This window comes from Anabrus simplex, chromosome 4 (genome assembly GCF_040414725.1).
Source record: "Anabrus simplex isolate iqAnaSimp1 chromosome 4, ASM4041472v1, whole genome shotgun sequence".
NCBI classification, from domain to species: domain Eukaryota; kingdom Metazoa; phylum Arthropoda; class Insecta; order Orthoptera; family Tettigoniidae; genus Anabrus; species Anabrus simplex.
The window spans coordinates 244,642,189-244,655,547 of NC_090268.1; the positions used below are offsets into that span (position 1 = coordinate 244,642,189).

A 13,359-nucleotide genomic window follows, 5' to 3' on the forward strand; every position below is an offset into this window, starting at 1 on the left:
AAAAGGTCATCTTTCATCAGGACAGCGCTCCGCCGCACACAAATGTTACTGCCATGGCAAAACTTCATGAACTGGGATACAAATTGTTGCCACATCCACCTTATTCACCTGATTTGGCACCATCAGACTTTCATCTATTCCCCAAGCTGAAAATTTTCCTCGGTGGACGGAGATTTTCTACAAGGGAAGAACTGACAGCCGAATTTGAGAGGTATTTTGCAGGCCTGGAGGAATCTCATTTTCGAGATGGGATCAAGGCATTGGAACATCGCTGGACCAAATGCATTAGTCTACAGGGAGACTATGTTGAAAAATAAAAGCAGTTCCACCGAGGTAAGATACTTAATTCTAGTACATTCCGAGAACTTTTCAAACCACCTACGTATATTAGTGTGTGTAGGCTTACGGTAAACGCTGTGTCCTAAAGATCCATTCTCTTTCTTGGTGACGAGAACATCTAAAAATAGTTTTTTGCTGTCAGATTCCATTTCCATGGTGAAACAAATGGAAGGGTGCTGGGGATTAAGGTGACCCAGGAAATGACCAAGATTGTCTTCACCTTCCATCCAAATGACAAACATATAATTCATATATTGCCACTAGATCTTCGGTTTGCAAGGTGCCGATGACAAAGCTATCTCTTCAAAGTTTTACATAAAGAAATTTTTTTTTTGCTAGCGGCTTTACATCGCACTGACACAGATAGGTCTTATGGCGAAGATGGGTTAGGAAGCGGCCGTGGCCTTAGTTAAGGTACAGCCCCAGCATTTGCCTGGTGTGAAAATGGGGAAACCACAGAAAATCATCTTCAGGGCTGCTGACAGTGGGATTTGAACCCACTATCTCCCAGATGCAAGCTCACAGCTGCGCGCTCCTAACCACACGGCTAACTTGCCCGGTCATGAAGAAATTAGCCACAACAGGAGAGAGAGAGAGAACTTCTCATGGCCACACCATCTGTCTGTTCATAATATTTCCCATTCCATAGAAAGTAGGAGGAGGTCATGCAGTGATTGAAAAGCATTGTGATGTCTTCAGTAAACAATCATTAATGAGTAGAGGCACCTGTTTGTGTTGAAAATTTTTGCCTAATTTTTTAACAGTTATTTTGGTATATTTTTAGCTATTTTTATTTTATTTCATCAATAATTTTGTTAAAATTTATTTCCACTTTTCAGCAGTAACAGGTAAACCAAGAACTTAGTTGATAACACATTTGTAGTATAACAACGTGCTTCTCCTTAGAACACATACAGTATTACACATTATATCAAAGCATGGAAATTTGAAAAAATTGTATCAGCTGTCACTTTAACAAGTAGGGCCTAGCCTAAGTATATAATTTACACATCAGTCTGAAAAATAGAGAGATACCACGAGTTCCATATTACTGAGAGTCCGAGCTGTTCTCCTGTCAGACATTACATTACAATACGTTGAGAATGCCCTCTCACTATCAACATTACTGACTGATCACAAAGATATTCTCCAAGGTACTCAACACCTTTAAACCATGAGTTCCACCTGGTGATGACAGGAATAGGGAAGAGTTTAGCTTTAGTGGGTTCGTCTTCTAATTGAATGTATACATGCTTTCTCTTCCGTGTATTAAGGAAGATGTGTTTTGCCTGTACAACACATTGGTTCAAAGCAGTAAATTCCACTGAACGTATACTGACCACCAAATTCAGTTTATAAGCCCAGCACAGCGTGTGTACTAACCCTTCTGAAACTAAAATTTAACTGCGTTTATGCACTGTCTATGTAACGTGCTGAATGTGGAGTTATAGAAACTACATTCTGGTACTGAATTTCAAATTAGTGAATTACATTCATAATTGCCTGTGAACATGCTGTAGCATTAGCATTTGCAATAACTCACTCCCCCTACAAACTCTTCTGAACTGTTCTCTCGCCACAACTAAAAACTTTTACCAGAACCATAAACATACATTGCCCTTTTTGTTATCAGTCGTTTCATCCCACAGAATAGAAATTCATCTTTCACAGCTTCTTTTAATCTTTCCTCCTCCTCTTTGATGACTCGAGGTGCAGAACCTTCCCACAGTCTTCCAGCTGTGGGCAAGTCTCCAGCACCTTAAAAAATCAATAGGTCTAATATTAGAGGGCTCTTTAACATCATTTGAATGAATTCAATGATTTATAATTTTAAGTAAATGAGGGATCCAGATCTCATTATCTCATTATCTAGGCCTAAATGTCATTAAACGAGAAAACTAGCATAACCGCACAAAGTTATTAGAAAAACATAGCCTCAAATTTCTTCCTCAGAAAAACTGTATAGTATTGCACAAACCTGGTATATATTTCTCCATCCACTCTCTCATCTTCGGATAATCAACTTTTTCTAGTGGAATATTTGCCTCCATAAAAACTTGAGTTGTAGATAAAATGAATTCGTCATTATTGTATTTTTCTCGCTTTTCCGCTGAACTAGTGTCTGTCAGACTAGCTTGTCTTCTGAGCCTTTTCCTTGTTTTTCTTATGTTAAACTCTGTTATTAATGTGTTTCAGGCACAAGTCCTTTCTCTGCTATTCAATTCGCACATAACAGTATTTGCATATCAATATCTTTCTAGTTTTGCCAAATAAGTAAAATCCTTCCAATGCAAATTCTTCTCGATCAAAAAAAAAAAAAAAAAACTGTCACAACGATTTTTATAAACAGAGCAAAAAATAAGAAATTAAATGCACCGATCAGCAGCGATTTTCAACAGGCAAGAGGACACCATCACTTCGTCACGTAATTATGAATAAGATAATTTTCTTGCTTCCCAGGAGGCTAATTTAGCGATAATCAATATACTATAGCTTAGCTTTCGATATATATTGAAAGTCGATTTTGGCATCGATGATCTAATTTTATTGCCATAACTCGCCTTGAATCTCCGTCGTTAACTTCAAATGATGCGATTCCGAATAATTTTGTAAATTATTTTGCGATTTTGCATAAATGTAAATAGTTTCACGTTTTTGAGCCAAATTCGTAAGATATGCAATTTTGCAAAAAACAGGTGCCTCTATTGATGAGAGATATAACACCATCAACAGGTACTCTCGTAAACAGACACATCACGTTGAGACTGACTATATCACTTGGTTGAAGTGATATAGCTTTTAACTTCTCAATGAAGTGTGTGGAATCCTTAATATAGGAAGGGGTGTTACCCGGGAGTGGTTGAAGTATACTACCTAAATATTTAGAAAGGGCATATGTCGGGGAACCAATCGTAGGAACAATAGGCCTAAGAGGAACAACTTTCTTATGTATTTCAAGAAGCCCATACAGTCTCGGAGGAATAGCATCCTCTGAAAGGAGAGTCTTCACTGTATTTTCTGGAAGTTGTTCCTCTTAGGCCCTATTATTAGTACGTTTGGTTCCCCAACATATGCCCTTTCTAAATATTTAGGCAGTCTACTTCAACCACTCCTGGGTAACACCCCTTCCTATATCAAGGATTCCACACACTTCATCGAGAAGTTGAAAGCTATATCACTTCAGTGAGTCTCGATGTGGTGTGTCTGTTTACAAAAGTACCTACTGATGGTGCTATGTCTTTCATCAATGACATTTTTACTGAAGACATCGCAAGGCTTTTCTCTCACTGCATGACCTCCTCCTACTTTCTATGGAATGGGAAATACTATGAACAGACAGATGGTGTGACAATGGGAAGTCCTCTCTCTCTTGTTGTGGCTAATTTCTTCACAGAAAACTTCAAAGAGAAAGCTTTGTCATTGGCACCTTGCAAACCGAAGATCTGGTGGCGATATGTGGATGATAGTTCATCATTTGGACGGAAGGTGAAGACAATCTTGGGCATTTCCTGGATCACCTTAATCACCACCACCCTTCCATTTGTTTCGGCATGGAAATGGAATCTGACGGCAAAATGCAATTTTTAGATGTTCTCGTCACCAAGAAAAGAGGATGGATCTTTAGGACACAGCGTTTATTGTAAGCCTACACACACCAATATATATCTCCACGCAGATTCTCACCATCACCCTGCCCAGAAACATGGTATCCTTACAACAATAACTACCAGGGCCAGGAGGATTTGTGAAGTGTCAGCTCTACAAGAAGAAATTAACACCTTGAGAACCATTTTTGAGAGCAACGGTTACAGTGAAGCTTTGATCTCTAACGTTCTGAAATAGATACATAATCGGACGTCTATTAAGGTGTAAAAAGAACTGCTTACTTACCTTAGATACATAACAAGACAGATCGTATTGCTAAAATCTTACATAGGTACCATGTACGAACTGTTTTTGGAACATCAATCAAGATTAGGCAACTCCTGTGACCAACTAAGGACAGTCTGCCTAAATTGCACCAACTTGATATCTACAGAGTTCCCTGTACTTGTGGCAGGGTTTATATGGGACAAACTTCCAAAACGGTATGCACTTGCATCAAAGACATACCAGGTGTATCTTACTCAACCAACCTGATAAATCAGCTGTTGCTGATCATGTCTTAACACCTGGTCATAATGTAATGTTCCAAGAAATGGATGTTCTTGCCCGTATAAAACAATATCGCCCAAGAATCATCAGGGAGGCGGTTGAAATACGTAAACACGCAGATAATTTCAGCCGCGATACAGGCTACAACCTCAGTGAATCATTGCTACCTATTATCAGAACCATTAGAGAATGATGCTTTGCTGTTGCCACTCGTCTCTAGCATGGGGCTAAAATAGTGTCCCTTTAAAATCTTAGGACACCATTTTAAGTTCCTTGTTGCTTTCTCCTAGCAACCTTTGATGCGTCATGTTTTGTTTCTCTGTTGTCGCCTGATGAAGAAAGGCAAGGTTCCTTTTGAAACGCATCAAGGGCCGGTCTCATCAACGTGGGTTAAACATTAACCCCGAGTTTTTACTCTGAATTTGACTATTCATTCCGTTTCATCAAGGAGGGTTATTTTTAACTCTAGGTTAAGACCGGAGTTAAGTTAACCCCTCCTTTCACCTGGGTTAAACTGTTTATTCGAGCTTAAAAGCGAAATGGCTGCTGTAAATCAAGCGTTTGATGCAGAGTTTCTTGATTTAGATTTGTTCAATGATATTCCTAACAGAAATAGGCCTATAATAAGAAGGAAGGACTTTGAAAATCTGAGGAACAGTTTCTGAAGAGATATCGACTGTCAAAAACCGTCGTCAGGAAAGTCGTCGATGGAATTCGCGAGAGGTTAGAATACACAGCTGACCAAAACAAACTAGGGCTTGCGAACTAAACTAGAAACTACGGTGACCGTAATATTAGCAACACCGGTATTACACAATATTGCTGTGGAGAACCGAGATGATCCTCCCCCACAGAACTTACCTCTAAATCAGTATCTCACAGGAAGGAAAAGGAACAGGAATGTTGGAACTGAGAATGAAACCATCCTTCACATTGATAACGACAGCACTGCAGTGGCATTTTTGAATGTAGATGCATAACACTTCAATAGTACAACACTTATGAACATTATACTGTGTATTACGGGTAGTGGTTATACAGAAATGCACTTTGAAACTAAACCGTGTTATTACTTTCGTGTGTGTTATCGCTAATGTGAAGGTAAGCCAACTTTCAAAAAACAACTCTTGGCACAGAGAAGCTAACATTCAATATCGGAAAACTAATACCTTCAAGTATTTGCTAACCTAACTAACCGCATGGCACTAGAGCCCTGAAGGGCCTTGGCTTACCAAGCAACTGCTGCTCAGCTCGAAGGCCTGCACATTACGAGGTGTTGTGTGGTCAGCACGACAAATCCATTCAGCCGTTATTCTTGGCTTTCTAGACCAGGGCCGATATCTCACCATCAGATAGCTCCTCAATTCTAATCACGTAGGCTGAGTGGTCCTTGAACCAGCCCTCAGATCCAGGTAAAAATCCCTGACCTGAACAGCAATTGAACCCGGGGCCTCCGGGTAAGAGGCAGGTTTGCTACCCCTACACCACAGGGCCGGCACAAGTATTTACACTAGATGAAATTTCCAGACGTTCTACACTACCATATCTGCAAGCTGAATTTATTAATAGGCAGTAAATAATTTTTTTAACACAGGAAAAAGACTTTCTTGTGACAATTTACTTACCATCCCTATATTCATCTCGGACATCAATATATGCATATTCCAACCCTGATCCCTTTTTTGGATCTTCAACACCTTGCAGTTTGGCTATTAAGGTAGTCTTTCCAGATTCATTGTCACCTGAAGAATAAAAGTAAACAAATATTATTAAAGTACGATAGAAACAAGTATTATTTTCTATACGTCAAATACTTTGTTGCAGATATCCTGAACAACGTATCAATTGAGAACAAGTTACATACTTCAAAAAATCTAAACATTATTGTTTATTAATCACTAACAATTCATACAGTTTATTAATCACTAACAATTCCTCTAATCAACTGGTCTAGACTCATTAGCCAAACTCAAAATTCAAGTTCACTCTTCAGAATGCATTTAAACCTGAATTGTTCATTTCACAGCTCCATGTATTAAACATCACAAGTAGTTACGATGTTTGTACAGGGAAAAGTTTACTGCCTACAAGAGTGTGACGCATATCAATGTTTATCGCTCTCGATATAATTTGGAGCACTATTGTCTACGAATGTCAGTAGCCATATGCCCATTGTAGACGTGATCATTAGCATGAGTGTATCAGATGGTTTCGCTAAGAGGAATTGATAAACAGCTGTGTGAGCAGGTTCCATGGCGTATATTTGAGTCTTTCTGACATCTGTTAAGTTCTTAAATAATTACGAATTACTTCAGTCGAACAATAATAATTATTGCTATGACTGACAATCCTATGAATACTATTGAACTATGTAACAGTTTTCTCTTGATTGAAAATGATAAAAAAATAAAATACCATAAAGAAAATTCAAAACCTGAGGAACATCCTGGAATTCAATACACAATTAGAATACACTATTTTGCTATTAAAATATTTTTCATAATAATGTTATGGTTTTCACATCCCACTAATTACTTCAATGGTTCTTGGAGACGCTAAGGTGCCAAAATTTAGTCCCACAGGAATTCTTTTATGCACCAATAAATCTACACACAAGGGTGATATATTTGAGCACCTTCAAATACCAGCGGACTGAGTCACGTTCGAACCCGACAAGTTGGTGTCAGAATGCCAGTACCTCGACCATCTGAGCCACTCAGCCCAGCTTTTTCCTACTTCGTAAACATCCTAAACATCAAAAAAGTGGATTTTTATTTTTTTATTTTTATGATTTGCTGGTGGTTTATGGTGCGGGTTACTGTAGTCACGCCCTAGTTCGTGAACCGTGGGCAACGGCTGAGTGGCCTAGTAAGTGGTCCTGAGAGTCAGGATACCAGTTTCTCTGGAATGGGAGTGGACATCTCGGACATATGCTGAGTCATGGTCCCCCTTGTGCTCAGGCGGCTAGGACTATACAATCCACCAGTGGTCCATAACACATTAAGGGAGAGATCCTTACTTGGACTATGTGTAAGAAGGGTAGCATCCTGCTTCATGAATTTACCGAGCTCAGAACATTTTAAGCAAGCTTAGGACCTGTGGGAATAATGGAGTCCCACTCCCATTTGACAGGAGAGGGACTACTTGGAAAAAACTTGGTGAATGAAATGGAATTCAATGGGGAGCTATCAATATTAATGGGGCTTATGGAAGAAAGAAGGTAGAACTGGCTGAGTCAGCAAAGAGAATGCATCTGGAAGTGCTAGAAGTAAGTGATATTCGGGTAAGGGGAGATAATGAGGAAGAGATAGGAGATTATAAAGTGTACGTGACGGGTGTTAGAAAGGGAAGGGCAGAGTATGGAGTAGGGCTGTTCAAAAGGAATACCATTGCACGCAACATAGTTTCTGTTAGGCACGTAAATGAACGAATGATGTGGGTAGATTTGGCAGTTGGAGGAATTAGGACGAGAACTGTCTCAGTGTATTCACCATGTGAGGGTGCAGATGAGGATGAAGTTGACAAGTTTTATGAAGCATTGAGTGACATCGTGGTCAGAGTCAACAGCAAGGATAGAATAGTGCTAATGGGCGATTTCAATGCGAGAGTTGGGAATAGAACTGAAGGATACGAAATGGTGATTGGTAAATGTGGGGAAGATATGGAAGCTAATGGGAATGGGAAGCGTTTGCTGGACTTCTGTGCTGGTATGGGTTTAGCTGTTACGAATACATTCTTCGAGCATAAGGCTATTCACCGCTACACATGGGAGGCTAGGGGCACCAGATCCATAATAGACTATATCTTAACGGACTTTGAATTCAGGAAATCTGTTAGGAATGTACGAGTTTTTCGCGGATTTTTCGATGATACAGACCACTATCTGATCTGTAGTGAAATAAGTATCTCTAGGCCTAGGGTAGAGAAAGTGAAATCTGTCTGCAAACGAATAAGAGTAGAAAATCTCCAGGACGAGGAAATTAGACAGAAGTACATGGATATGATTAGTGAGAAGTTTTGAACAGTAGACAGTAAGCAGGTTCAGAATATAGAAAGAGAATGGGTGGCATACAGGGATGCTGTAGTAGAAACAGCAAGGGAATGCCTAGGAACAACTATATGTAAAGATGGGAAAAGGAGAACATCTTGGGTGAATGATGAAGTGAGAGCAGCTTGTAAATGTAAAAAGAAGACTTATCAGAAATGGCTCCAAACAAGGGCCGATGCAGACAGGGATTTGTACGCAGATGAAAGAAACAGACCGAAACAAATAGTTGTTGAATCCAAAAAGAAGTCATGGGAAGATTTTGGTAATAACCTGGAAAGACAAGGTCAAGCAGCAGGGAAACCTTTCTGGACAGTAATAAAGAATCTTAGGAAGGGAGGGGAAAAGGAAATGAACAGTGTTTTGAGTAATTCAGGTGAACTCATAATAGATCCCAGGGAATCACTGGAGAGGTGGAGGGAATATTTTGAACATCTTCTCAACGTAAAAGGAAATCTTCCTGGTGGTGTTGCAAACAGCCAAGCTCATGGGGAGGAGCAAAATGATGTTGGTGAAATTACGCTGGAGGAAGTCGAAAGGATGGTAAATAGACTCCATTGTCATAAAGAACCAGGAATAGATGAAATTAGACCTGAAATGGTGAAGTGTAGTGGGAAGGCAGAGATGAAATGGCTTCATAGAGTAGTAAGATTAGCATGGAGTGTTGGTAAGGTACCTTCAGATTGGACAAAAGCTGTAATTGCACCTATCTATAAGCAAGGGAACAGGAAGAATTGCAACAACTATCGAGGTATCTCATTGATTAGTATACCAGGCAAAATATTCACTGGCATCTTGGAAAGGAGGGTGCAATTAGTCATTGAGAGGAAGTTGGATGAAAACCAGTGTGGTTTCAGACCACAGAGAGGCTGTCAGGATCAGATTTTCGGTATGCGCCAGGTAACTGAAAAAACTAAGAGAGGAATAGGCAGTTGAGTTTATATTTCGTAGATCTAGAGAAAGCACATGGCAGGGTACTGAGGGAAAAGATGTTCGCCATACTGGGGGACTATGGAATTAAAGGTAGATTATTAAAATCAATCAAAGGCATTTATATTGACAATTGGGCTTCAGTGAGAATTGACGGTAGAACGAGTTCTTGCTTCAGGGTACTTACAGGGGTTAGACAAGGCTGTAATCTTGCACCTTTGCTGTTCGGAGTTTACATGGATAATCTTCTGAAAGGTATAAAATGACAGAGAGGGATTCAGTTAGGTGGAAATGTAGTAAGCAGTCCAGCCTATGCTGACGACTTGGTCCTGATGGCAGATTGTGCCAAAAGCCACAGTCTAATATCTTGGAACTCGAAACTAGGTGTAATGAGTATGGTATGAAAATTAGCCTTTCGAAGACTAAATTGATGTCAGTAGGCAAGAAATTCAACAGAATTGAATGTCGGATTGGTGATGCAATGCTAGAACAGGTCGATAATTTCAAGTATTTAGGTTGTGTATTCCCCCAGGATGGTAATATAGTAAGTGAGATTGAATCAAGGTGTAGTAAAGCTAATGCAGTGAGCTCGCAGTTGCGATCAACAGTATTCTGTAAGAAGGAAGTCAGCTCCCAGACTAAACTATCTTTACATCGGTCTGTTTTTAGACCAATTTTGCTTTACGGGAGCAAAAGCTGGGTGGACTCGGGATATCTTATTCATAAGTTAGAAGTAACAGACATGAAAGTACCAAGAATGATTGCTGGTACAAACAGGTGGGAGTAATGGCAGGAGGGTACTCAGAATGAGGAGATAAAGGCTAATTTAGGATTGAACTCAATGGATGAAGCTGTACACATAAAGCGGCTTCGGTGGTGGGGTCATGTGAGGCGAATCGAGGAGGATAGGTTACCTAGGAGATAAATGGACTCTGTTATGGAGGGTAAGAGATGTAGAGGTAGGCCAAGACGACGATGGTTAGACTCAGTTTCTAACGACTTAAAGATAAGAGGTATAGAACTAAATGAGGCGACAGCACTAGTTGCAAATCGAGGATTGTGCCAACGTTTAGTAAATTCACAGAGGCTTGCAGACTGAACGCTGAAATGCATAACAGTCTATAATGATAATGTATGTATGTATGTACACTGACTTAGCAAATGTCATGGGATAGTCACCTAATAGCGTGTGGGGCCTCCTCTGGCCCTGCGAACTGCAGTGAGACGCCGTGGAAGTGAGTCGACAAGTCCCTGGTAGTCCTCTGGACACAGCTGACACCAAATCGTTTGCAAATGGGTGCAGGGTCCATGGCACGGAATCTGCGTTCCAGGACATCCCAGATATGCTCTATAGGGTTCATATCGGGGCTCCTGGGTGGCCATGGCAGTCGTTGGACCTCCGCTGCATGTTCCTGGAACCATTCCCGGGCGACGCGGGAGCGATGTGGCGGCGCGTTATCATCTTGAAGCACCGCAGAACCGTCTGGGCACTGGAAGGCCAAAAATGGGTGGAGATGGTCTCCGAGCAGCTCAACGTACCGCGTACCATTCAATGTCTCTTCCAGAACAACTCAGGGGCCCATTCCATACCAGGAAAATGCACCCCAGACCGTAACAGAGACACCAGCGCCCTGGACCTCACCTTCGAGGCAGGCGGGATCCATCGCTTCATGTGGTCTGCGTCATACACGGTGTCTCCCATCGACATGGTGCAGTTGAAATCGTGATTCATCCGACTATATCATGTTACGCCATTGTTCCAGTGTCCATGCCTGGTGACTGGCGACAAATGCGCATCGTCGTGCTTGATGACGTTGGGTTAACAGTGGTACCCGTGTGCGGCGCCGGCTCCCATACCCCATAGAAGCCATTTTCCTATGGATTGTCCACAGGGAAACGTGTCTAGCACAGCCTGTGTTGAACTGAGCCGTGATTTGTTGCACAGTTGCCCGTCTGTCACTATTGATAATCCGTCTCAGATGCTGCCGGTCATGTTCATCGAGGGTGGCTGGACAGCCGGTCGTTCGTCTGTCGTGGACAGTGACACCCTCATTCAACCATTAACAATACACCCTGGACTCGGTTGATCGTGTGAAGCCGAATCCCGCGACACTTCCGAAATTGCACTTGCTATCCGTCGGGCACAGACCGCCATACCCCGTTCGAACGGTGTCAGCTCACGACGACTTTCCATATTACACCTGTAACATGCACAGCCTCTGCTCACAAGGTCTCCCATACAACTCCCGCTGGCACAGGAGGCGTGTGGTGCACAGACAACACACCTGCACATCAGTGCTCCGCTATCCTGTGACATTTGCTCAATCAGCGTATGTATGTATGTATGTATGTATGTATGTATGTATGTATGTATGTGATTTGCTTTGCTTTGCGTTGCACTAATACAGGTAGGTCTTACGGTGATGAAGGTATAGGAATGGGCTAGGAGTGGGAAGGAAGCAGCCGTGGCCTTAACTACGGTACATCCCAGGCATTTGCCTGGTGTGAAAATGGGAAATCACGGGAAATCATCTTCAGGGCTGCCGACAGCGGGGTTTGAACTCTATTTCCTGGATGCAAGCTCATAGCTCTGTGCCCCTAACTGCACGGCCAACTCGCCTGGTCTGTAGGTATTTAGCATCACAAGTAACAATGCCTGTTGTCATAGCAATAATTATTTTTTACAATAGGGGAGGAAAGCAAAAGGAAGGAGGATCCATTTCCTCCTGCTCCTGGAGGCTGTAGTTCCTCACTTCTAAACAACTGCCCTAACAATGGCACAAACAAATGATCAAAGGCAAGATTATTGAAATACTTTATATGCATTATTGCAACAAGATAATACCAATTGTTCTTGTCCATTTGTACTGTTCTTAGAGGAATATCTTTCTTTGGACGGATGGAATGGTGACAATGGGAAGGACTGTAAAGATTAGTGATTCCTCGTGTTTAGATAACAGTGATGACTCTGTTGCTGACCCTGATTTTGTTGCCACGACTGATGGTTCATCAAGCACCGGCAGTGATCAATCAATCAATCAATCAATCAATCAATCAATCAATCAATCAATCAATCAATCAATCAATCAATCAATCAATCAATCAATCAATCAATCAATCAAGGAGGATCCATTTCCTCCTGCTCCTGGAGGCTGTAGTTCCTCACTTCTAAACAACTGCCCTAACAATGGCACAAACAAATAATCATCAAAAGGCAAGATGAGAGGGAGGAAAAGAGGACAGAGTTGAATGGAAAACATTTTAAGAAACACAAAGGCAAATGAAGTTATTGTACACTTTACAATAATTTCTGTTATTGCAGCACACATTTTGGAAACCTGTATAATTTATGGAGAGGATGCCCTCCAAACTAATGGGCAACCTTTAAATAGTTCTCCATCCTCCACAGTGGAATGTAATGATCCACACTCCTCATATGACAATGTTAAGAAACAACAGGGCTTAAGTAATACACGGATAAGTTCATCGTTACATGCAGAAAATTTGGTATTTCAATCACAGCTTTCTACAACAGGGATAATCCCAGAAAGGAGACTCCATGCATGCACTGATTAAAAGAAGAACCAAACTGTGTATGTTCTAGATCAATGGGATGAGTAAGGTCACCGACAAGTCATACACAGTCCAAGAAATTACTCAATACTTAATATACAACTTTAAGAAAGTGGTGCAGAGGCAAAACTGGATGCATGACACCAATAAAAATAAGGTGATGTGGAGTATGGGAAATGTGTGTCTTAGGATAACTTTACGAGGTGTACTTCAAGTACTCCTACAGCAAAAAGCAGAGTGTTTTTTTGTCAAGAAGCAATCTAGAGGAAGGCAGCCATCATCCTAAGACATTCTTGACCAGTCATATCATGGGTTGC

General features: G+C 41.1%; 1 protein-coding gene across 3 annotated transcripts in view; it reads right to left on the reverse strand.

Moving 5' to 3' along the window:
- Dlic (dynein light intermediate chain) overlaps positions 1–13,359 on the reverse strand; it is a 316,288-nt gene that overhangs the window by 236,297 nt on the left and 66,632 nt on the right. For all 3 annotated transcript variants that reach the window (XR_010859834.2, XM_067145474.2, XM_067145473.2), the window contains exon 3: positions 6,120–6,236. Coding sequence is in view for 2 of the 3 variants with exons in the window: in XM_067145474.2 (XP_067001575.1) it covers positions 6,120–6,236 (117 nt within the window). In the remaining variant the exon portion in view is untranslated. The remainder of the gene's footprint in view (positions 1–6,119; positions 6,237–13,359) is intronic.